The sequence below is a fragment of the Sminthopsis crassicaudata genome, chromosome 2 (genome assembly GCF_048593235.1).
Source record: "Sminthopsis crassicaudata isolate SCR6 chromosome 2, ASM4859323v1, whole genome shotgun sequence".
Classification (NCBI taxonomy): Eukaryota; Metazoa; Chordata; class Mammalia; order Dasyuromorphia; family Dasyuridae; genus Sminthopsis; species Sminthopsis crassicaudata.
The window spans coordinates 74,832,789-74,860,403 of record NC_133618.1 but is presented as its reverse complement, the minus strand read 5'-3'; the positions used below and the strand labels follow the sequence as shown (position 1 = coordinate 74,860,403).

Sequence of the window (27,615 nt, the reverse complement as noted above, 5' to 3'; positions counted from 1 at the left end):
CTGCTATAGTGGAAAGAGGAGTTAGTTGGGTTCAGATTCTGACTCAATTACTACCTCTGTGGACTTTGTGAAATCATTTAATTTCTCCAGAATTTAATTTTCCCTTCCATAACTTTGGGGAATTGGAATATATTTTCTACAGAACTCCTCCCACTTCTTCAATCTTTGATGCCACTATCTTATGATTTGTTAAACATCAAATCTGAGAAACATTAAGAAACTTACATGTTCAGAGTACCATAGTAGGTGCCCTGTTTTATTGTAGTTTTATCATCCAATTAGAGGGATATGATACAGTATATACACAGTTAGAATCCCATGTAGAATTGAAGGCTTAGATGATTAATTGAATGGGGGTTAGAGGGAAAAGTCAAAAGATAACAGTGATGTTTCAAGCCATGGTGACTGAGACTGGTGGTACCATGAATAGAAACAGAAAGTTGATAAAAGAAGTTGAGAAAATGAATTCATTTTTGGATGCATTGAGTTTGAGATTGAGCTAGAAGGATTTTTAGTATGCATTTAGACCAAAGGTGTCAAACATAAGGCTGGTGGCAACACTCTAAGGTGTAGTATGAATGAGATTAAAATGTAATTGGGAAATATTTAACAAAAATTTAAAATGCAGTAAAATATATGGCTTTTGAAGTTAATGTGTAGTCTGAAGAGTTAGATACAGTTTAGTGGAATTCTTATTTCTATTTGAGTTTGACACCATTGATCTAGACAAATCCCTTAATTTTACAGATGAAGAAACTGAAAGCCCAAAGGAGTTAAGTAAATTGTTCAACATCACAGAGGTAAAAACAGCTAAGATATTAGTAGGATATACCAATGATGAATCCAATAGACAAAGATATATGACTGGAATCCAGGAGTGAAGTCTGAATATATAGATTTGTGTCCTTTGTGAACAATTTATATCAAGATAATAAGTGAACCCAAGGAAGCAGATGGGATTATCAAGAGGTAAACTACAAGGAGAAGATAAAAGGACTTTGGACAGAGCCTTGAGGGATGAGGGAAATCTACACTTGAGAAATAGAGAAACGCGACCTCCCTCCCTCCAATTTCAACAGTTTTAACATTACAGACTAGTCAAGGAAAAAAAAAAATATTGGGTTAAAGACCATCATCAGATTTAGCAATTGGGAGGTCTTTGGTGAAATTTAAAAGTACTGTTCAATAACAGAATGGCAATTGGGATAACAGCTGCAAGGGGTTTAGAAGAGAATGGTTAGAGAGAAAATAGACACGGCAATGTAAGTGTGCTTTTTTGTAGTATAGAAATGAAAGGGAAATAACATATAAGACCAATATGGTAACAACAGTTTGAGGAAATAGCGGGTTCAAAGATATGCGTTTTAGGAAAGCAAATTTGTGAGCATATTTATATAGTGGTGATTATTAAAATACAGTAGATAAGAGAAAGATTAAGGATAAAAGAATGACTAACCGCAAATCTCTCAAAGAAAATATGAACAGATTCAATCAAAGATACAATTAAACAACTTAATATCTTGTTGAAATTGCTGAGACCTAACTAGTTTGGCTCCCAAACTGTTTTTTTCCTAGTGTGTTATATAATTTAAAGACTTATTTTCCTTAAGTTTTTTTGCTTTATGATTCCTTATGTGTCAAAAACATAAGACAAGGAAATCAAACTGCTATCTGAGTTTTTCCTTCATAGACTTTTCCAATGATCAGAACACTAGTGTCTCTTCTTTGGGAAATTCCTGAATTGTCTTTGAATTGTCTCTGAAGTTTGTCTTCAGATGGCCATATACATTTTCTTAGACCAATACCAGCAAAGGAAAGATAGGCTATCTTACAACATAACTTTGAAGATGCTACATAATATGTACACTCAGCATCACACCATCTGCTACAGATGGCATTTGATCTTTATGTGGCCATCTATTGTCCATTCCACTATAACATAGGCATGAACCCTAGGCCCTATGACTTGCTAGTGGCTGAAGCTTAGTTATGACTTAGTCATGACTAGCATCCATGTTTTCATACACACCATCCTCATGTTAAAAACTATCTTTTTGTGTGCATTCAGAAAACTCATCCTTTTTTGGTACATTATTCACCTATTGAAGCTGTCTTGCTTGGATATTTATGGCAACAAATTGATGATCTTTGTTATGGGTGGCCCAATTTTGGTGTTTCCTTTGCAGTGCAGTATGGTTTCCTAAATCCAAATTGTTTCAGCCAGCCATTCCCTCAGGCAATGGAGGGAAATGAAGGCCTTTTTCCACTGTTGGTTCTCATCTCTGATGTCTGTTTTCTATGGCACCACTTCCTGTGTTTATCTCGTCCTTTATCTTCCTTTTTCACAAAAGACTTTGTGATCTCTGTGGTATACACAATGGTCATGCCCAAGCTGAATCCTTTCCTTCGCAGCTTGAGGGAAATGAAAACAGTTCTGAAAATCTTATCAAAGGCAAAGTCACAGTAACCCAAGACCATCAAACCTATCTCTATTACAATATATACAATACATACGTATTAAGCCCTTAGTTTTTGTTAGATATTGTGCTAAATGATGGGGATACAAATAAGAGAACTCCTGCCTTCATGAAACTTATATTCTATTGGGGGAAGATACGCAAAAAAGGAAGCTGAAAATTAGGAGAAGAAAATACCTCTAAACCAACACAGGCTTATTGATTTTCTGAAAATTGTTTCATTAGTGGACAGATTCCAAATTGGATGAATGCCTTTGTGTGCCTCAGAGAATTTGTCTGTGGCCCTGTGATTGTCAGCCTATCCAAAAATATTTTCATACTAGTCACAAATTAAGAATCCCCAATTAAACAGCAAACTGGAAATCTTGAAAATCAAAGTTAAAGAAACAAAATAAAACACTGACCAACCATCAATAAAACAAAGCATTGGTTAATTCAATTTAGGAAAAAAAAAACCAAAAACACACAAATTACTAGTACTAAAAATGTACTAGCATCGAAAATGGAAAGTAGGACTACTTTTTGCTCAATTATATGCCATTAAACGTTTGTTACATTGTTGTTTGCAGATTACTATTAGATTGTGAGCTACCTGAGAGGCAGCAACTTTTTTTGCCCATCTTTGTATCCCCATCAACTTGCACAGCTCTTGGCTCATAGCAGATGTTATATAAAGCTTATTTGAAATACTAGCTGTTTCTGTCATCTATTCCTGTCCACGTGGTCCATGTAGGTATTGTTCTTTGCCAAATTGGCTTTTCAAGAACGGATTCCCTGGTAATTCGTTAATTCGTTGCTGAGCTCTTGGTGGGTCACTGGCTATAGGCTTCAGATTGACTTTACTTTAACCGCTTCTCCATTTCTTTTCATGTAGAAAAAGCTGGTGCTATGGCTGGAGCATTAGTTCTTTCAGGACCGGGCCAGAATTGTAATGTCCCCAGGCTATTTCAAATCACCTAATACTAATATTTTTATGCCCAACTTTCCTTAACTCAGGCTCTGAGTCTTAATCAATGCAATCTTGAATTCCCCAAAAGGAGCAAGCTGCAGTAGAAGGCAGAAAGTTTAAAAAAAAGGAGACTCGAGAGGCTCTTAGCATGGGAGATCAGGAGAAAATAGGAGGGAAGAAGTCATTCTCTGTTCGGTGGAGGCTCCAGGGCAGAGTGAATTGAGCCTAAGAAACAAGTAGAGTACCAAAGTAGGAAAATGAGTCCCTTGAAAATGGAAAGTAGGGAATACATGCATCCTGGGAGTTGTAGTCTCGGAGGATCTCCTCTGCACAGGCGCACTCCCTCGCCGGGTTTAGAGACCAGATGCGCATCGTTTTGCAGATCCCAAGGACGCTTTCAAATGATCCCAGCTCTGAGAGTGTCTGTCAGGCTGGCTTACAGACCCAGGCTGCAGGTACGTACTGCTCGGGAGTCCGACCCTGGTTCCCAGCGAGTCTCAGCGATCTGGCCAGGTTGACGATCAAGAACGGGCCAGAGTCCGGGCAGGGGATTCTGGATTCGTGGACAACGTGACTGTTAGCTTGGGCAGGGCAGTCGTTATCCGGCGAGAGGAACAGTTAGTTTGGGCAAGGGCGGCCGTTAGCCCGGGCAGGGAGATCTGGGCTCGAGGACTGGGCACCAGTTATCCCGAGCAGAACGAGCTGGGCTAGCGGGCACTTACCCAGGGCAGGGCACCAGTTATCCCAAGTGCATGAGGGTACTGAAAAATTATAGATGCTGCGTTCAAGCTGGAGCTAGATTTTCCAAGTGTTGTGGAATGGACTTTGGAGTCAGGAAATCTGGGCATTAGCTCACACACACTAGCCATATAGTCATGGACATTAGTCAATTTCTCTGAGCCTTAGTTGGCTCATTTATCAAATGAAAAATATGTCTCATCGTGTTTAAGGAAAGTACTTATAATTCATGCCATTTATATGTACTCATGCTTTTGTTTCGTTTTTTATTTCTCCATTCTGTGGCATCATCCTGGAGGTCTTTGTATTTATATAGAAGGCTGCTTTTACAATATGACTTTTCAATCTTTTCAACTACAATACTGATCTCTCCACTTGATGTCATCCACATAATAAAACACTTAGTAATTAGATTTCATGATCAGATCCCATGATCAGATCCAAGATCTGGAATTTTGAATTATTCTATCCTTTTCTGTAATGTTCAGGCTAGCTTTCTGGAGGTCCTCCCAATGGGCCTTGGTCTCAGCAGGATAATCATCAGGAGGTTGGACAGGAATAGAGTGCAAAGTCTTTATTTTCCTCCTCAGTCTGTTTCCACAGTCTGACCCAGTCTCAGAATGGCAATCTCCTCCAGCAGCTTGACTCTGTCATAGTCTGACTCAGTCTGACTCTGTCCCCAGTTCTCTCAGCCCTTAAATACCTTATTATAATTACAACAATTGTAGAACTATTACATGCTAAGTATTAAGTATATGTAAACTAGAGAACCATTATCTCATCAATTCCACTGAGTAAACACCTTGTAAGTATTCTTGTTTCAGGTATACTTCTCCAGAGTTCCAGGTCTCCACACTTTTCTACCTTAATAACTACTCTCTGACTTATGATAATTTACTATGATTTTCAACTCATTGCCCATTCAATCTCTTTGCCTAATCTCTCTTTCAATATGACTTCGAGACTCACCTGCCTCTGTATGCCAGGTCTCACCCATTATTAAAAACAAAACAAAAAACTTGCACAAAAACCAAAAACCCCTCATTTGACTTTGCCATCCTGAAGCTTTTTATTCTTTTCAAAAACAAAAATCTTAGAAAAAATAATGTATGTTATCTGTATTTTCTCTCCTCAGTTCTCAGCCCTTTGTGATCTTGCTTTCAACACCATCATTCTACTGAAATTGTTCTTTAAAGTTCCCACTGATCTCTTAATTGCTAAATCCAATGGCTTTTTCTCAGTATTTCTTTGACCTTACTGCAATTTTAGATGACTTTGACTAACCCCTTCTCATTATTATGGTCTCCTTCCTTGGGTTTTTGTTATACTACTTTTAGTTCTCCTGCCTGACTGCTTTGTTGGTGGATCATAATCTGCCTGACAAAGATGTTCCCTGTTGTGACTGCATTAGTTCCCTGGATATCTTAGAATCAGCCAGAGTCAGGATAAGCAAAAGTCTTGATTCTTGGTCTTCTGGGGTCCACAATCAGGGGATTAGATCTAGGAATCTATATACCTCCTTTCTCTCTCTCCACTGCCAAAGAATGATCCTGCTTGTCCTACTCCACCCTCTGATCTCTCTTCCCCTTCTTTGTCAACACCCACAGATGGAGCCAGAACAGAGTTGAGTAGGGTCATCCTCTCCCTATGTTAATAGGATGTGTGTGGGAAGAGTTCATAGTAGCTTGGTTTGTAAATGGCAAGGAAGTGACATCTAGACTAGATAAGGCAAAAATTCAGCCATCAGAGAAGCAGAGACAGAGTTTGTGATCCAGTGAAGAAGGAAGAAGAAAATGGTAAGATCAAGGCAGTATGCTTTGGAAATGACTGGGAAGTGATATGGAGGCTTATTTCTAGATAAAATAGGCCAAAAGCTCATCTCACAAAGCCAGAATCCAAGTTTATAGAGTCTAATAAACTAATGGCTTCCTATTTACTTTAGGCCCAAATATAAATTCCTGTTTGATTCTTGAAGCTCTGGACACTCTGGCATCAGTCTATCATTCCAACCTCATTCCCTGTCCTACCTTTTGCAATCTATCTAAATTGGCCTTCGTTCTGTTCCTTATATACAATTTTCTACCATCTCTATTCCTTTATAAATGGCCAACCCTCATGCCTAGAATACACTCACAAAGAATTCCTGTCTTCCCTAAAACAAAATTTAGATAGAATCTTTGCATGTAGTCATTCCTGTGCCCTTGTACCTTCTAACCCTGTTTCTGCTAACCCCTAAACTACATTGCATATAAGTACTTTGTATTTATTTTTAACTGCTCTCTTTATATTCTGTATGTACTAATATATATACTTATATTCTATATGTACAACTATAAGTACATATATTTATATTTTTAAATATATATTTTATATGCATTTATTTAAATGTTATAATTTTTAAAATTATATTTAAAATTTACATTTTAAAATGTAAGCTCCATGAGAATAAAGATTAGTTTATTTGTTTTGTCTCCTTAATCACTAGAAGGCATTTATTAATAAATATTTATGGCCTGGTTAAATCTAAAGAAGCTGCTGTCACAAATATATCTCATGTAGTTGATTATTTGGATTGTTTTCAATTTTTCATATTAAATAGTTCTATGTTTTAGGTTTTATTGTAATTTTAAATTCATTTAAAATTATTCTAAATAGTAATCATCAGTTTAAGAAAGCATCATGTAAAGTAGAATAAAAATTATGTTGTAAAGCTAATACATCTATATGTATGTATTTTATATGCATACATTTTTTATACTTTAATTAAATTAATGAAAATATCCTTTTGGTATTTTTACCATCCAAATTTTTTCTTCTCTATATTTTTCCATATTTTGTTGCTCCATAACTACTTAAATAATTGTAACTCATGGTATTTATTATTGCTGTCATAGTGCTATTTTTTATCCAACATAATTTCATATAACTTTTCAAGTTTATTTATGCTCTAGATATGTCTCTGTGTTCTTCACATTTATAATTTCCTCAGACAATTCCATTATGTCTGTATTGCCACAGCCTGTTTTAACCATTCTTTAGTTGTTGGACACATATACTTTTTCTAGTTCTTGACCATCAGAGAGAGTGTTGCTTTGTTACTTTTGTATATAGAGTGCTTTCCCCACTTCAATCTGCTTAGTCTAAAGTGTTTAAAATGAAAAAAAAAAATATATATATATATATACATACATACATATATATATGTAACTGTAATTATATCACCTATATTTCTCATTATAGTTTTTCATTAGCTCCCCCAAAACCATTTCTTATGAAAAAGAAGAAAAAATAACTGACCTATATATTTTTAAAATGATATTTTATGCTATATTTCATAGTACCACAAAAAAGGGAGTATTTACTTACATTTGTTCTTTGGAGCCAAGTTTAGTTATTATAATTTTGCAACATTCAATTTCAATTTTAATTCCTTTTTTATTTACATTGTTTTCACCATATAAATTATATAGTCATCATTTCATATGTAACATAGTAATAGTATTGCACAACTTGTTTAGCCATTTTCTAGTCCAAAGTTTCTTAAACTGTAGGTTGTGACACAATATGGGATCATATAACTGAATGAAATTATGATTTATTATGAGTAAATGCTTGATTTATATACTTATTTTATATATCAGTATACTAGGGGTCATATAAAGATTTCTTGGGCAAAAAGGGGTGGTAAATGGAAAAAGTTTAAGAAGTCCTGCTCTAGTCAATGAATATTTACTTTATTGTCAGTTCTTTGCTATTACATAATTGTTATAAATATTTGTATTTGTTTGAAATAGAGTTGTCTATAAAGATGTCAATATGGATATGCAGGTATGTGCATTATCTAAAGATATCAAGGTACAGACATCAGCTAAATTAGGTTTTTAAAAAGAAAAATGCAGCAGGTACAAACAAGATGGGAGAGGCCAAGGAAGAAGTTTAGTTAACTCTATTTCTCTTCCCTCCCGACTTCTTAAAAGAGATCTAGACAATGCAAAGGATCAAATGCTGATCAGGACTTTTTGGTGAGGTTTTTTTATTTTATTTTTTTTTTATTTTTAAATTACAGTAAGTCATTTTTCCAGCTCAGTAAGTTAGAGAGGTCTGTGGATTATGGTCTCTCCATGCATATATTTGCAAATGCTACTTTTAAGTCCACATGAAATTTTTGAATTTCACATGAACACTTGAGAATCAAAGTGATTAGTTTCTTCTCTAAAAGTAGATAAACATAGAACAAATTCCTAGTTTTCTTCATTTTCATGAATAATATTAGATAACACAATCACTATAATTCTATTTTTCTTGGATTTACACTTGGGTAAATGGCTTGACATGTACCTAATGCAATGCTAGTACATTCCAAGCATGACTATTACAGTTATTAAAATAATTTGTTTTCTCTTCTACTTAATGGATTTACTTTGAGTCAAGAGAAAGGAAGAAAGTTGTTACTTATTAAACTAGAATGGTTTATTTTTGCATAAGTGTTTTGACTTTCTTATCTCTTATTTTCTCTTAATCTGTGTGGTAAATTTGTTTCTAAGCATAATCTAAGATGTTTTTGGTTGAAAGGAAGGTTAAGGACTAAGTCTCATTGTTATTGTTTCTAAGCAAAATCTAAGATCTTTTTAGCTGAAGGGAAGGTTAAGGTCTAAGTCTCTTTGTTAAAGTCCTAAGTATGTATTATGTATCAGTATATTTTAAGTGTGTGTTTATGATAGCTACTGAATGACATAGAGTGAGATCCCTCAGGACAGTTGTGAAAATTGAGTAAGGTTTCATCTACTTCAGAGTTGGAGTAGGCCTGAAGGTCCTTGAGCATTGACTCAGGGGCATACTTAAATCCTGCTGGAACTTTGTCTTCCCAGTCAGCCAGAGTCAGGATCACTAAACGTCTTTATTCTTGATCTTTTACGGCTAAGGTCAGGGAATTAGGTCTAGCAATCTCACACACACCTTCCTCCCTCAAAGGCCAGGAGAGACTGACTCAGCCTCAGTGTCTCAATTCCTCTTCCTACTCCTACTCCTTCCACACATGCCACTTCCCCCTCTTTGTCCCACCAATCAAGTCAGCACAGAATAGCTGGGGAGGGTCACCCTTCAAACAAGTTAATAGGGAACCTTCCCATTGGCAGTTAGTCTCACATGCTCCATTATCCAAATGCATTTGTTCAGTTCTAGCCCTTTACAAAATCCCCTTCCTACTATCCTCCCATGACATCATTTTCTCCCTACTTTGATCAAATATGGGCAACCATGTACTTATGGGCCAAAGTTCAATTTCCTGTGTAGTTCCTGAGTTTAGAATGTAAGATCCTCAGCCAATGAGGATGATAGTCAGTGGAGTGTTTGCATTAGGGATTATTTAAAGTGTAAAACCTGTCCCAAAAGGTACCTCCTCCTTTTGATTGCTTGTCTGACTACTAGAGGGACACCTTCTTCTCGAAAGAATGTACAGTAAACTTTTAGTTTGCTCCTAGAGATCTCTCCAGCTTTTTGTTAAGTGGTGACCACTCACCATTCTGAGCCACACAGCTACTAGAGGGTTTTTTTTTTTAATGCTGTTTAAAAATAGGACAGTGACTTTCATTTTTTGTGATATGGCTAAAATGAAAATAGATCTTGCATGATTTCACATGTATAATGTCATTTTGTTTGCCTTCTCAATAGGTTGAAGGTTGTAGAGAGGAAGAGAATTTGGAATTCAATTTAAATTTAAAAGAAAATAATGTTAAAAATATTTTTTTTAAAAAAAGGAAAAAAAAAAAAAAAGATGGGACCATGCTGTTATTAGAGGATTGTGAGCCATTTGTGTATATGGTATCTCTTGAAAATTTATGCATTGGCTTTGAGTTCAGATTTATGTAACTAAGACTTGTCTTCCTCTTATTGACTATAATCTATCCACAATGCCTCTTAGAAGAACTTGTGAGACTGATGAAGAGAACTGCTGGCCTGTTAAGAATACAGATTTGAAACCAATATGAACCACCTCCAATTTTGATCTTCAAACAAAGTGATGGTCTCTCTCTTGAGGTCATCTCCACATGAAGGTGTTTTAAGTCTCCAAAACTGGTATCTCTTGGGTACAAGATATGATTGAAGAAAAATCAGATCTTGAAATTGCTTGCCAGAGTTTTAGGTGAGATGGATACCTGGAAGTGGCTGGGCCCGAGAAAGCCCTCATCCAACTCTGGAAACTTTGTTGTAAATGGTTAAGGCCCAAGATTCATACAAAGGAACAGATTCTGGAGTTGCTGGTACTAGAGCAATTTGTAATCTCCTACCTGGGGATCTAAGGATTTGGGAAAATTCCAACATCCTACTAATAGTAAAAAGGTAGTAAGCCTGGTAGAAGACTTGACTCAAACAATTGAGAAGAAAGGTGAGAATTATAGAAAGTTGATGGGACTAGAAAGTAACAGGGTAAAACTTAACACCTGAAGTAAGGGGTTCATGGAGTAAATAGGAAAAAAAATTCCTGGGAATTTAGAACTCTAATAATGGGACTCATAGATAACATCAACCATTTGTCTCTTTGAAGCTCCACTGTAGGTAGCATGTGCTACATAAATCAGAGTATTTTCAATTGAGACCATCTTTTTTTGTTTTGTTTTGGTTTTGGGTGTGTAATGTAGTGGGAACAAATACTGGGTTATAATGGGGAAAAGAGTGGATGATAATCACAAGTTTGGGTCTTGAGTCTTGGTTTTGACACTTATGAATTGTGTGATCTTGGGTAAGTGACTTCATTTTTTGACCTTATCTTCATTTGCTTCAGTATTAAACGGCTTCAGTTCTAAAGCTCTGATATTTCCTTCAGTTTATTTAAAGACAAATTAGGATTAGAACTCATATTTTAATTCCTCCATCTTTTTTTTCTCTGACAATGCATTGGTAGTTGTAAATATTGTTTTCTCGATGAAATTCAGAAAATGTCTTCTTCATATTATGTGTATTTCCAGAAAAGTTACTACAGAAGTCACCTATATCATATTAGCTGAACAGGGATCCTGTGTATAACAGTCATTTATTTGAATGACCTTTTACTTTATTCCAATGAGAGAATACTTTCTGGGATATAACCATTTTGATCTCTGATAGGTTTCTAATTGTTAGAAAATTTTCCCTTAGATCTAGCCTAAATCTGCTTTTATTTTATTTCTACCTCTTCTTGGGACAAAGTGAAATGTAGGGTAGCCCTCACTTTAATAATCCATTCTAGAGTTTAGCCAGAGAAAAGAAGTCAAACTCACTGAAATAGAAATGTTAGAAATTTTGGAAGGAAGTACATTAGGAGAAAGTAAAGTATAACGGGTAAAATAGATTTTGAAAAATTACTTCTCAAAGAAATTCAGAGAGGATAGATAGTATTTTAGGACTTAACATTTCATAGAATAAGTTGGCTCCAAAGAAAGTTTCAAGGATAAAATTATTATAATACTAACACAAGTTATTCTGATGAAAAAAGAGAGAGCTTTCTGTAGAGACTCTGGATGCAGAGGGAACTCATTAATGAATTTAGAGTATTGACATAAAGTATAAAATACAGGCTGAATTGATAAATATAAAATAGTTAAAAGAAAAGTGGTTTGACTGATACAGCATTTGGTCAGGCTTAGGCAAAGATTCTTGCAGAAAGACATTGACTTAGTTTCATCTTAAATGAGGGACTCAGTGAAGCAGAGGTAAGGAAGAAATACATTCCAGGTATGGAAGATGGTCAGTGCAAAGGCAGAGAGATGAGATAATGTCATGTGTAAGGAACAGACAGAAGGCCATTTGGTTAAATTAGGATATGATATGCAGGAAAGAGTAATAGCCAATGAGTCTGGAAATAAGTTGGGGTCACGTGTAGGAATTTAATAGATAAATTAAGAATTTTTTTTCCTTCTAGAGGCAGTTGTAAGCCACTGGAAATATTTGAGAAGTTGGTTACCTAGTTAGATTTGTACTTAAGGAAAATTATATTGGTAGGAGTATGTAAAATAGACTGGAATGGAGAAATATATGAGCTTTGTTAATAGTCTTTGAGCCAATTAGGAGACTATTGCAATATTCTAATGATGGTAAATATCTGAAGGTAGTAACTATGTGAAAGTGAGAGAAAGATTTGGATGAAAAAGATGTGAAAGTAGAAACAGCAAGATTTGCCAATTGATTAGATATATGAGATGAGGGAAAGTGAGGAGAATGCTAACATTACAAAGCTTGAGATAATGGAAGAACTGTGGCATTGTAGAAATAGGGAAATTTGGAAGAGGGGAATGTTTAGGGGGGAAGATATTGAGTTCAGTTTTAGATATGTTGTATGTAAGGTGTCTTTTAGGATATCCCCTTAGAAATATCTGACAGGCTCTTATTGATGGAAGATTGAAGATGAAGAGATTGGAATAGATGTATTGAATATATGAATTTGTTTAGTTATGATCATTAATAAGCCCATCAGATATGATGACATTATCAATAGAGAGAAGAGAGAGGAGAAACCAGAGCAGAATTTTAGGGAACACTCACAGTAAAGGGGGGCACTATGTAAATGATGAACCAGCAAAGGAGACCAACCATCACAGAGTAATTTCATGAAAATTCAGAAAGAAGAGAGTATAGAGGAAGTGAATGAGAGTGGTCAATAGTGTCACATGATCAGATCAGGAAGGTTTAGGACTGAGAAAAGATTATCAGTTTTATCAGAGATTATTGGTAGCTTAAAAGAGAAGTTTCAGTTGAGTGGTGAGGTAAAAAGTTGATGAAAAAGGGTTGAGGAGTAAGAGGATAGGAAGTAACAAATGGAGACAAATTTTTCAAGGAGTTTGACTAAGGAGACAAAAGATATAGGATGATAACTTGAAGAGATTGTAGGGACCTACAAACATTTTTTAAGGTTAAGGGAGACAGGCATATATAAAAGTAACAGAGAAAGGAATCAGCTAATAGGTAGAAATGGAAGAAAGAAGAGAGAAGAAATAGTTAAAGATGAAATCTGCTGGAGAAAATGGGAAAGATAGAATAAAATGCATGTGTAAGAGGGGTTGGTTTTTTAACAAAGAAAAGAGAAAGAAAAAAAAAGAAACTCATCAGCAAGTAGGAGAAAGGAGAGATAACCTTTGAGCATTCTGGAAGAGAATTTACATGATTTTATCTGGATGAGGTCTTTCCAGACTAACTTCATTTTCTTTTCCTTTAAAGGGGTTATTATTCTGGTAGACGATAATGTGATAGACATAGTATTCCTAAATTTCAGCAAAACATTTGACAGTCTTTCATGAATTCCTTTAGATAAGATAACAATTTGAGGAGTTGATGATAGTAGAGTTACATAGATCTGGAATTGCTTGAATGACAGGATTCACAAATTGTTATTGATAAATCAATACTAGTTTGGAAGGAAATCTCAAGTAATGTTCCCCGAGAATATGTCTTTGATCCTGTAATATTTAACATATTTGTGACTTTTATGAAGTCCAGATTTTAATCTGAGAAGAATGGTGACCACCCTCATCTGAAAACTGGGAAGGATAAGTAACTTATTTAATTACATTTTTAGCTTTTGAATATATATCTTTAGATGGTACATGAATCTAAAAAGAAGAAATTTAATAGCAATAAATGTAAAGTTCAATACTTGGGTTCAGAAAGCAACTTTAAATATTTGGAACCAGAGAGAAATAAATCCCTAGATATTAATTATCAGGATTCTAGTCTACTCCAAGAGGAGTACAAGAAGAAAAAATGGTTCCTGAATGCCTAATTTCTGGGTCCTAGGTGTGTTTAAATTTCTTCTTTCCTGAAATAATACTTTAAGTTCCAGGGTACAGACTAATTTCCTTCTGCCATTCTATAACTAAAAAATCTGGCTGGATACATAATATACTTCAAAGTTATTGAAAATTGTCCCACTTCTCTCCAGATAGCACACACTTATTCATTAAGTCATCCAAATCTGTTATATGCTGAGTATTGGAAGTGAATGCTAGAAAGGTATGAGAGAAAGTTTTTAGTCAAGGAAGTTTCATTGTTAGTAGGAAGACAAACATGGTGGAAATTCTATACCAGTATTTCTCTCAGGAGAGAGTAGAGGGGAAGGCAGAGACAATGCACCATTGGAAAGTAGTGAAACCAGTGCTGAAAGGAAGGAAAGGCAGGGAAGGGAGGGAATGGAAGGAAGTGGAAATGGAAAGGAAAGAGAAAGTTGAAAGAGAAAGGAGAGAAGAAAGATAGTTTTAATTGCCTACTATATAGCAAGATACTAGGCTAAGAATTTTATAAATACTATCTCATTTGTTATCTACAGCTCCTCTTCCTTCCTTCCTTCCTTCCTTCCTTCCTTCCTTCCTTCCTTCCTTCCTTCCTTCCTTCCTTCCTTCCTTCCTTCCTGGCTTCCTGACTGCCTGCTTGTCTGCCTTCCTTCCTGGCTTTCTTCCTGCCTTCCTTCCTGGCTTTCTTCCTGCCTTCCTACCTTCCTGCTTCCCTTCCTCTTCTCCTTCTTTCAGAGAAGTGAGTGGCATCTGCCTCCTTTGACCAAAGAGTACAGCTGCTAAGGACTTGATATGGATTAATGGCTTTGGTCTTAGACATTATTTGCTTACCTCTACTTTAATTCTCCATCCTGCTTTAGGTGTTATTTATTTAACAAATGGATGGGTTTTGTAGTTTTTTGCAGAACAAATCAACTCTATTAAAAAACATATTCATTAGCTTGCAATCTCTCTTGTGTAACAGAAAATATACTTTTCAATAAAGACTTAGGAATTTTTGAAAAAAATATAATCTAAATTAAAATCACTTATTTATTGTGAGCAACATTCTTTACATCCAGTCAAAATAATGATCAAGAAATCTAATGAGAAGAGTAGAATAAAAATGGAAAGAAGGCAAGGACTTACCTGAGTTCCCCCTAATATCCTCCAAACTTTAAATATGCCTCAGAACAAATTCTGTCATGGCAGAACCCACAAAAGGACAAGGAGAAACAATTTTTTAGCTCAAGAAAGGCAATTTAGAAAGTTGGCAGGAAAGGTCTGTTAGAAGAAAGGTCTAACACAGTCCAGCTCAGATTGTACCAGCAAAGGCTATACTTAAGCAAACCATCAGCAGATCTTGGATAGGAGAGAGGAGGGTAATTGAATCAACAATCCACAGATAGTAAGAGAGTCAAAACAACTGCTCAGAAGGAGATTACATGGGACCCTTTGCTGGAACTGTTTGTTACAGGACTGTGTTGCAATTGCCTATAAAAGAATTTGTGTTATAGCTCTAGGTAGCAGCCCCAGGGCCAGGAGGAATAGACCAGATCATAGGCAGGAAAGAAGTAGCAAGTTTTTCTTTAGATCATACAACATTGGAAGAACCAAAAACTTACAGATCTCTCAGAACTAGCTCTAAAAAAAATGCCCAAAACTAGGGTCAATGCCCCCCCCAATACCTGGAGCAGAGCCCAAATTTATTAAGAAGCTAAAAGTCAAGAAATAGGCTGAAAAGAATTCAGAAGACGAGGAAGGATAAGAAGGAGGGCTGTTAGAAGGAAAGATAATTTAGGAGTAGTACTTATTAGTCAGAAGGAAAACATTTGAGAATGGGCATGTTGAAAAGGATAGGATAAACATAGAAATATTGAGGAAATATAGTAATTATAAATGCAAAAAATGGATAGCAAATTTCTCAAAGGCCTTATTTCTCAAATAGATGGAGAACTGAATCAAATTTCTAAAAATAACCGTTTTCTAATTGATAAATGGTCAAAAGATAAACAGGTAGTTTTCAGATAAAATAATCAAAGCTATCTCTATAAAATATAAAAAACATTCTTATGTTGATTAAAGAGAAGCAAATGAAACCTCTGAAGTGCCACCCCACATATATCAGAGGTATATGACAAAAGAAAAATGGTAAAGTTGGATGGGATATGGGAAAATTTGCACACTGGAATTGTGAACCAATTGAGATATGTGGTAAAGCAATTTCGAACTATGCCCAAAGGATTAAAAAAAAGTCTTTGATTCAGCAAAGGGTCTGTATTCCAAAGAGATTTTAAAAAAGGAAAAGAACCTAGAGAAAGACAAAATAGCAGCTCTCTTACTGGTATTTAAAAAAATGGAAATTAGTAGATGCTTTATTTATTGGGGAATGGATGAACAAGTTGTGGTATGTGATTATGATAGAACACTTTTGAGATATAAGAAATGCCGTGGTACACTAAGAATTCTTTCAGAAAAATCTGGAAAGACTTACATGCACTGATGCAAATTGAAATAAACAGAACCAAGATAACAGTCCACACAATAACAGCAATATTGTTTGATGATTAATTGTGAATGACTTATTCAGCCATATAATCATTAAGAGCAATTTTGAAGGGCTTATGATGAAAAAATGCTATTCATTTCATAGAAAAAGGTAGTAGATTCTAAATGCAGTTAGAAGCAAAATTTATAAACAACTTTTTGTTTTATTTTCTTTTACAATGTAATTCACTCAGAAATAAGTTTTGCATGATAGCATATTTATAACCTATATGAAATTGGTTTCTCAATGAGGGAGAACAAAAGAGAGAGGAAGAGAAGGAGAAAATTTGGAACTGAGATTAAAGAATATTAAAATTATTTTTATTAATTTGGAAAAATATTAAATTTTAGGAAATAAATCCAGTGAGAAACGGCAATAAGTGATTTGTTTTTACTTTATGACGGTGCCTAAAAATTGGCCATCAAATTTAGCAAGAGAAAGAATGGTGAACCTTGCAAAATCATTGGCATTCAGGTAAATAAGCACATACTTAGCACTCTCAATCTCAAACATAGAAGAGGGTCCTAGTCTTTGTTCTTTACAGTGAAAGTAAGAAATCGTGCCAATGAAAGTATAGTTCCAACAGTCCTAAAGTTTGTCAGTGATTCATGGATCTAAAGAAAAGGAATTTTCTGTTTCCGAAGCATGAACTTTAGTGATGTGACCCTTGTTTGCTCTGGAGAAGAGCAAAGCTACCTATTTCAGTCCAAATAAATATAGCTACTAGATCACTTCTGTTTTGTTCAATGGTTCATGAACTAAGGGGATGTTCCCATGGCCCAGGCTCAGTTTATTTATTATCCACCTGATTTGGTTAAATTCTGACAGGCAGGGATGATTCTGAGAATTATTACAGACTTTATATGCATTGATACTTTGCACTACTAGACAATGAATATAAACAAGTTCCATAAGATATCAGGGCCAACAGAAATCTATAGGAAGAAATTGGGAAGGTAGCAAATAAGGAGTACTTTGGAGAGGGAGGATCCCATTCAATAAATTAGATAATCCCTGTGGTATATTGTTCTTCAATGATATTCCCTACTCCCTTTACATATTGGGAATATCTCCCAAATGCAGGATAAGCAAAGGCATACCCATTGTACTGACCTTAATGATGATGGACTTATGCTAAGAAATAGGGTAGAATATGGTCACATAAGGTCACACAGGAAAGGTCAAGTCATGTGTGTAATGGGGTGGGAATGGGGGCACAGGGAAATATCAGAAAATCAGCTAGTTTCCACAGTAAATTAAAATGTCTAAAGTTGGAGCAGCTAGATGGCACAGTAGATAGAGCACTGGCCCTGAAGTCAGGAAGACCTGAGTTCAAATTCAGCCTTACCACTTAACACTTAACTAGTTATATGACCTTAGGCTAGTACCTTAACCCCAGTTGCCTTGCCAAAAAACAAATCAACAAAAATCTAAAGTCAGAGTTATAAGATAGACCCAGGTCATAAAATAGATTATAAAAATGTCAAAGGATCATACCAGCCATATATGTCTATTATTAGGACATGGGTAAAAAGATAGACGGGATGAATGGTGATCTGTTAATAAATGGAACATCCAAACCAATGGAATCACGTGCATTTTGAGTATTTCAGTAACATTTGGCATCTATTTAATGCCTTGTATGTCACTTGATCCTTACGATAACCGTATATAACAGATTGTCTGGCATTATTCTAATTTTACAAATGTGGAGATTTGGGGTTGGAGAAGGCTGTGAGAGATTTTATAGTAGGAGAATTCAAGAACGCAGGAGATCATTTTCATGAGACAGTCTGCAAGGGTAATCTTGAGCAGCCAAGGAGAACTATCCAGGTATAAATTCCTGTTAGGTTCTTACTAAGTGCTAAGTCTGTACTTAACAATTCTCTAGTTCCGGCCTTTCCTGGTAGTTTGACTTGTGAATTCCTAAGGAAGAGTTTGGGTGCTTGGGAGGAGCAAGCTCATTGGTTGAAGTGGTTCTTCCCAGAAGCCCTTGCATTATCCCACACCCATTCTCTGGGAGGAGGTTTCTTTTCTGTATAATATTTTCCTCTATGAGCAGGTTTCTTGGGAGGTTTCTGGAGCCTCCAGCCAGCCTCTTCTTCCTGAATCCTGGCTCTGAATCTCCTCCAGCTCTTGTCCTTCCCCAGTCCAGACTGCTTGTCCAGGCCCAATGTTGCCTCTTTTATATCCTCCCAGAGAATGGGTGTGGGATAATGCAAGGGCTTCTGGGAAGAACCACTTCAACCAATGAGCTTGCTCCTCCCAAGCACCCAAGCTCTTCCTTAGGAATTTACAAGTCAAACTACCAAGAAAGGCCGGAACTAGAGAATTGTTAAGTACCGACTTAGCACTTAGTAAGAACCTAACAAATCCCCATGAAAATGACTGCTATACCAAGTAGAATCAGTTTGAAAGAGAGCAGTTTCCCCCAGACAGAGAGATGCAAAACTTTTCCAACAAAAATATACACACACTATGCCCCAAAGTCAGACATGTTAGGTGTTTAATATATCTTTGTTGGTACTAAGAAATTTGAAAACTCTCTGAATCACTTATATATTCCATTCAAATTTCCTAGCACTGCCACCTGTATCCCTTTCTTCAGAATCGTGTATTGGAAACGTATGAATATGAATGGGTTTGATATTTCAGGAATCAGTGACATTCAAGGATATAGCTGTGGACTTTACTCAAGAGGAATGGGGGAAACTGGATTCAACTCAGAGGGATCTATATCAAGTTGTGATGTTGGAAAACTACAGGAATTTGGTTTATTTGAGTAAGAGTAGCTTTGAAATATGACTCAGAATCTTCCCAGTACAGATTATTTTTTGTACTTCCTCTTTTCTTAAAATATCGGAAGTGATTAACTGGTATTTAGATTGACATCTAGGGCAAAAAAAAAGATTTCTAATCCCTTTGAGGCTAAGAAAAAACCTATGTTTTCTCCCTGTGCCCTGATGAAAAGCCTTTTAAAAAAAATTGAACTGAAAGGGGGCAGACTCATTATATTGTCACTCAAACTTTCTTTTTCCCATCATCTGCTCACCTAAGTCAAGGATTCTTTCTACCCCAAACAAGTAGCAGCATAAATATATGCCAGAGCAGTTTCTATTATCATAGGAAAAGGGGGAATAAATGCTCTTCCTGTTTTTCTTTGAAACATCATATCGAACATGCTTCAGGAGTGTTTGTATTTCCCTCTAGAATTTCCTTTTGAATTCTCTTTTATCTGGATTTTGTACCTAGAATTGAGAACTGAGATAGTTCTTTGTCCTTATCTCAAATTTTCCATTTATGCCTATGATCAGGGTTTCCAGTTTCCAATTCAGAGATCATGTCCCATATAAATCAAGGGATAGAATCATGGATATTAAAAAAAAGAAGTCTCAAAAGTTAGCTATCCAGGTGAGTGAAAATCAGATGGAAGTTATAGTAAACAAAAGGACAGATAATCTAGTTCCTAAAGAGTCTTAATGTGATCCTAACATTTTACATACTTCACAATTATCCTCTTGCATTCTTTCAAGCAGAGATATTTTCTTTCTTTCTAAATTTTAATACTGCTTCCTGTCATCTCTTTGGGAACATTGTTCCCATGATTCACACTCTCTTCCTTTCTAGATCCAGTGTCTTTTTTGATAGATTCCCTAAAGGAAGGAAATCATAGTCTTGACAAATAAAATCTTGCACTTGTTTTTCACTGTTATGTCCCTGTAGTAGGCTTTTAACGTGTTTTTTACATATCATTACCTTTTTTTTTCTGTTCAGTGATATGTAGTATACTTTAGTAACACAATTGGTTGGTTTTCTCCATCTTGACCTTCGCTCAATTCTTTCTATTATACTCAGTCTACTCTATTTCCTAGATTTTTTCACACAAATATATCTTTTTAACCATACAGTACCTACTTAATACAGCTGGGTGATGCTACATACAGTAAAGTAGACTTGGAATCAAAGTAGACTCATCTTCCTGAATTCAAATCTTATCTCAGACATTTACTAGTTATGTGACTCTGGACAAGTCCCTTAATCCTGTTTGACTCAGTTTCTCATCTTCATAATGATATGGAGAAATAAATGACAAACCATCACAATATCTCTCCCAAGAAACTCCTCCCAAAAGAACCACAGAGTCAGAGAGTATTGAAATAGCTGAACAACAGCAATAGACCTTATTTAGAACCACATTCTTTTTCACAGTGTTATGTCATATAAGCTCAAATTTGCCTCCTTCTAATAGGACTTCTGTTTTTTTTCATTTGTTGTCAAGAATCTAGGCAATTCAGAAATTAGATATGGATCCACACTTAACACCATATACCAAAATAAGATCAAAATGGGTCCATGATTTAAGCATAAAGAATGAGATCATAAATAGATTAGAGGAACAGAGGATAGTCTACCTCTCAGACCTGTGGAGGAGGAAGGAATTTATGACTAGAGAAGAACTAGAGATCATTATTGATCACAAAATAGAAGATTTTGATTACATCAAACTAAAAAAGTTTCTGTACAAACAATACTAATGCAAACAAGATTAGAAGGGAAGTAACAAATTGGGAAAATATTTTTACAGTTAAAGGTTCTGATAAAGGTCTCATTTCCAAAATGTATAGAGAATTGATCATAATTTATAAGAAATCAAACCATTCTCCAATTGATAAATGGTCAAAGGATATGAACAGACAATTCTCAGATAATGAAATTGAAACTATATCCACTCATATGAAAGAGTGTTCCAAATCACTACTGAACAGAGAAATGCAAATTAAGACAACTCTGAGATACCACTACATACCTGTCAGATTGGCTAAGATGACAGGAACAAATAATGATGAATGTTGGAGGGGATGTGGGAAAACTGGGACACTAATACATTGTTGGTGGAGTTGTGAAAGAATCCGGCCATTCTGGAGAGCAATCTGGAACTATGCCCAAAAAGTTATCAAACTGTGCATACCCTTTGATCCAGCAGTGCTACTACTGGGCTTATATCCCAAAGAAATACTAAAGAGGGGAAAGGGACCAGTGTGTGCCAAAATGTTTGTGGCAGCTCTTTTTTGTAGTGGCTAGAAACTGGAAGATGAATGGATGTCCATCAATTGGAGAATGGTTGGGTAAATTATGGTATATGAAGGTTATGGAATATTATTGCTCTGTAAGAAATGACCAGCAAGATGAATTCAGAAAGGCTTGGAGAGATCTGCATGAACTGATGCTGAGTGAAATGAGCAGAACCAGAAGATCACTATACACTTTAACAACAATACTGTATGAAGATGTATTCTGATGGAAGTGGATATCTTCAACATTAAGAAGATCCAACTCACTTCCAGCTGATCAATGATGGACAGAAACAACTACATCCAGAGAAGAAACACTGGGAATTGAATGTAAAATATTAGCACTACTGTCTATCTACCCAGGGTACTTTTACCTTTGGAATCCAATACTTAATGTGCAACAAGAAAATTGGATTTACACACATATATTATATCTAGGTTATACTGTAACACATGTAAAATGTATGAGATTGCCTGTCATTTAGGGGAGGGAGTAGAGGGAGAGAGGGGAAAATCTGAAAAAAATGAATACAAGGGATAATGTTATAAAAATTACTCATGCATATATACTGTCAAAAATGTATAATTATAAAATTTTTAAAAAAAGAATCTAGGCAATTGGGTAGAGACATAAGAGGCCATAGGTTTTGATTTTACTCTTCTTTCCATGAATTTTGCTTCCTGTGAACTTCTAGATATCTCAAATGCTTTTCTTTTTCCTTCATTATAACTACTTTATTTTTATATGATTTATATATATATATATATATATATATATATATATATATATATATATATATATATATATATATATACATATATATAGTTGTGGGGATTTCTTTCTGCTATGAGTTGGTCTAAATAGTTACTGAGTTTTCTTCCAATTCTCCAATTCTCTGAGTATACTTCTCCAAAAACTAAGGTGAATATCAGATTATATGTGATTTTATTCACTATCAGAAACTGTAAAAGGAAGGACTTATTGTACCCTAGGCTGCACAGAATTTTCCAACCCTGAAATAGTTTTTTTCCCTGTTAGTAAGAATATAATCATAAAAGGTGGAAGATGTAAGGAACGAACTATGGTGAATTTCCCTTTTATGTAATTCACAGAGAATGTTCTTAATGGCACTGGTTAATTCCATTCCTATATTGTCATTTGGAATAGGATCTTTTTTTTTTTTTTTTTAAGATACACTTCACTGTCCCTGAAAACCTGAAGAGTGGAGAGCTCTTCACTTTTACTTTTACGTGCTTATGGGTATTTACTCCTTACCCTAATCTGCATTCCTTTAGATCTTTAAAGAGTTAAACTTACCTTTATCACTTTTTACCTAGACAAATATACTCAATTTCCTTTTCTTTCTTTCATTACCCTTCCCCACAACACATTTAATAGTTTGTTTCCTTATCTTTTTTTCACTTATTTAGTTTGTCATTTCTTTTCTCTTTAATTTCTTTTTAAACCTTCCTCTTCATTCCCATTCCTTGTTCATTTTAAGTCTTCCTTCAAATTGACTCCTTTTTCTTACACTAATTTGTTTTTTCCTTCAGTTCCATTTTTTTCTCATTCATTTCCACAATCTACTTTTCTTTTCCCTATCTGTCTTTTCAATATCTATCTTTCACAAGTTTAGCCTTTACATTAACTTTCATATGCTCTCTCTCCTTATTCAGTTCAAGGATTTCTTTCTTCTTCTATGATTTCACTTGGTACCTTCTTCCATAGAAGGTAAAAGTTGAAAATAGAAAAAAATATAACATATGTGGTAATATAGTAGAAAGAACACTGGATGTGGAACAATAAAATCCAAGATCTATATGTGGTTTTACCACTGGCTAGAGTGATGCAAGTCAACTTGTCTCTCCAAAACTCGTTTTTTATTCATGCTTAAAGTTCCCTAGCTCTTAGTATTGTTGTAAGGATAAAATGAAATAAAAGGTGCTAAAGTTGAATAAACTATAATTCATCTAAATACAAAGGATTATTATTATTTTTACCCTTTCTAATTTGAAGGCATTTTCTTTTAATAGAAGAGATAGGACTCACTATGTAATGTGGATTTTTCCTCAACACAAAGAATACAAGATTTTTCAAATTTAATTTCTTTCTTTTTTTTTTTTTTAGAGACTTGGTCTGAAAGCAAAGAAACAATATCAAAACATGGCATCTCAAATGAAGAATTTTTCCTGGAAAGATTTATATTGGATGATCCTAAGAATTCCCAAAGACAAGACTGGGAATGTAATGTCAAGTCAGAGAAACAGCAGGGCAATCAGAAGAGCCATTCTGGGCAGATAGTTGTCCACACAAAAACTTCTGATATGGCAAGAAACCATGATTTTAATAAATTTCAAGAAAGCTTCAGTCTAGAGTCAATCTTTTCTACCCAAGAAATAGATATTATAGGAAAGAAGTTCCATAAATCTGACAAACATAAAGTGATCCTCAATGAGTATTCAGACATTCTGAAACAAATGCCTTCAAGGAAGGCACCTCAAAATAATGGCTCTGAAGAAGCCCTCTGTCAAACCTCAAATTTTATCCCATGTAATAACATGGAGACTGAGAAAAAACCTTATAATTATAATGAGTGTGGGAAGGCCTTCAGCCAAAACACATACTATATTCAATATCAGAGAAATCATACTAGTGAAAAACTCAATAAATGTATTGAATGTGATAAAGCCTTCAGTCGAACATCAGAAAATTCATCCTGTAGAGAAACACTATAAGTGTAATGAATGTGGCAAAGCCTTTACTCAGAGAACACACCTGGTTCAGCATCAGAGAATCCACACTGGGGAGAAACCTTATGAATGTAATGACTATCAAATCTTAACTCAGCATCAGAGAACCTATACTGGAAAAAAACCCTAAAAATGTAATGAATGTGGAAAAATTTTCAGTGAGAGCTCATCTCTTATTCGACATCAGATTATCCGTACTGGAGAAAAAAGCATATGAATGCAATAAATGTGGGAAAACCTTTATTCAACACCATAGGATCCATACTGGAGAGAAACCCTTTGAGTGTAATGAATGTGGGAAAGCATTTAATAGTAGTTTAAACTTTATTAAACATAAGAGAATTCATACAGGAGAGGAACGCTATAAATGCAGTGAATGCGGGAAAGCTTTTAGCCAGAGCACACATGTTATTCAACATCAAAGAATTCATGCTCAAAAGAAATCAAACTTTGAGTATAATGAATATGGAATAACTTTCAATAATAGTTCATCTTTCATTAAAAATCAGAGAGTTTATATTGGAGAGAAACAGTATAAATATAATGAATGTGGAAAAACCTTCAGTCAGCACACACATGCTATTCAGCATCAAAGAATCCACACTGGAGAAAAACCTTTTGAATGTAATGATTGTGGGAAATCCTTCAGTAATAGCTCATCCTTTATTAAACATCAAAGAATTCATACTGGAGACAAATGATATAAGTGTAATGAATGTGGAAAAGCTTTTACCCAAAGCACACATGCTATTCGACATCAAAGAATCCATACTAGAAATAAACCCTTTGAGTGCAATGAATGTGGCAAAGCCTTTAGTCAGAAGACCCATCTTGTTCAGCATCAGCGAATCCACACTGGGGAGAGACCCTTTGAATGTAATGCATGTAGAAAAACCTTTAGGCATCGCTCATCCCTTACTGAGCATCAGAGAATCCACACTGGAGAAAAACCCTATGAATGTAATACATGTATAAAAGCCTTCAGAACCAGATCATCACTTACTAAACATCAAAGAATTCATGCTGAGAGAAGTAATACGAATGAAATGCATGTGAGAAAGCCTTCAAAAAACTTGTCTTTTATGAACATGAAAGAAAATCAAAATTAAGTTCTATAATTATTGGCCAGTAATGTTGGCCATGTTGTTTACTTATGATATATTTTAAAAAGGTATTTAATGAGCCATGATTTCATCAGTGTGGATATTCCTTTCACTTCCTCAGCACTCTTTTTCATCTTAGTAAATTGTTTGTTTCTAGCCTATTTGTGTTTCAAGGTCTGATAGAGCAAGTTTCTATTTAAGAACTTTTTCCTATACAAATTATTGCATATTTTTGCCAATTTTTTCATATAAATTTCATTGTTACTTTGTCTAGTCTTATGAAACAATCCTTTTTGTATATAGATGTATTAAATTTGTAAATTAAATTTATTTGTAAATAACTAAATGGTAAAATATGAAGATTTTTAACTTGATATTTATTCAACCCACTCATGTGCAAAGGAGTTTATTCTTAATTATTTAATCCCTTTTATTATATCTTAAATTTTTTATATAATTATTTTTACAAAGGTTTATTATGAGTTTTAATAAATTAATAACCACATCTTTTATTTTTGTCATTATTACAGATGACATTTCTTTGTTGTTAGTTTATCTTTATTTGCACTGTGCCAGTTTTATCATATATTCTGCTACCATATGGGAGCTCTTTGTCTCAATTTTTTTAAGTCCTTAGATTTTCTGTTTATATAATATTCCATCTTCATTACCAATGCTTATTCATTTAATTTATTTTTATTATTGTTAATTTAAACATTTTTTGAAATAATATCAAATAGAAGTGGTATTGTAGATGTCATTTTTAATTGGCTATACTGGGAACACTACTAATTTTTTTGTTATATATATAATATTACCTTTTAGTTTCACTTGTGTTATTTTATTGCACTGAATGAATAAAACCCTTCCCTCTGCACCCTATTTTTTGTAAAATGGCTAGGTCCTGTATTTTGTCAGAAGCCTTTTTTGTGTCAACTGATATTGGTCAAAAACTTAGGGGCGTGGAATGCTTATGTGCAAACATTGACAAGGCATGAATATCTAAGAATGCAAATCGAAGAAGGGAAAGCACTCTTAAAGTTGTAATTGTCAAGCAATAGTCACCTATATAAAAAATTAAGAATTCTACTTTCAGTAGCATCAAAGAAAGTAGAAATTGAGAAGTATGTAACAGGGAAGAAAAGGTCAGTTATATCTCCTCATTGAATTAAAAAAGATGATGTCCCTTTGTAGACCAGAGTAATAAATGGAATTGATACACCTCCCTGATACTACCACCTAAACTTATAACTTTCATCATAGGGTTTTTGGGAAAAGCAAATGAGTACATTATGTAAAATATTCAACAAGTGGTAAAGTGTTATATAAACATGTTAAATTCTAAATAAAAATGATTATTTAAAAAGTTGAGATTTTAAAAAACTATGCTATTTGGAATCATTAATAATATGTTTTTGTTTTTATGTCATTTAAGCCCTCCCCTTAAGTTTCATCTTTTATGAAGGGTTCTGTTCTCATAAAGAATTTGAGAATCAGTTATGTAGACCATCTTGAATTCTGTTATCTTTCCATATAAAATCTTTGTGCCTCTTCACATTATGACTATGAGACAAGAAAATCCTTTAGTGGCTGAAGTGGCCTTTGATTCCATTCTCTTATATCCATTTTATAGTTCCAGACTAATCTATATTCTCTCATTTTCTACCCCTTTGATCTTCCATAGGACACTCTATCATCTATAAGGGATGATTTTTAGGGATGATGAGTCTTTTCTATTGGAATCCAATTCTTCCCCAGACTTTGGCAGTTTGATAACCAAATTAATTGCTTTCATTTCTGGTGTCATTTATGCCTATGCTTCTTTCTTCTCCACCTACTTATTCTCTTATTTAGTCCCTTTGCCTCTAACAGTCAATGTCTTCAGGTTTGTTAATAAGGAAAACAATTTACTTTATTTTCCCTCTTAGCTCCCTTAAACTATTCCTCTTAATAGCGCAGATGCTGAAAAAAATTGTAAACATTAGTTGCTTGCAATGTTACTCAGTACCTTGATGATGATGATAATGTATAATTTTCCTAGTCCAATTCTATAAGTGAAAATTTCTTTAAGATAACAGAAACATTACTAGACAGAGACCATGTTTGCAATTTTTTATGTATCCCTCATGGTACCAAAGTATTGGGTATGCAGATATTAAATAAACAAAAATGAGAACAGGGTCCTTACATAGACACTCAATCCGGGCACCACTTTTAGTGAATAAAAGAAAGATATCTTA

General features: G+C 34.7%; 1 protein-coding gene across 1 annotated transcript; it reads left to right on the top strand.

Annotated features, from left to right (window-relative positions):
• Positions 1–3,017: 3,017 nt before the first annotated feature.
• Positions 3,018–26,741, top strand: LOC141554571 (uncharacterized). Its single transcript, XM_074286585.1, has 2 exons — positions 3,018–3,881; positions 23,650–26,741. The coding sequence occupies exons 1-2, from the start codon at positions 3,791–3,793 to the stop codon at positions 24,255–24,257; spliced, it is 699 nt and encodes a 232-aa protein (XP_074142686.1). The 5' UTR covers positions 3,018–3,790; the 3' UTR covers positions 24,258–26,741.
• The last annotated feature ends 874 nt before the right edge of the window (positions 26,742–27,615 follow it).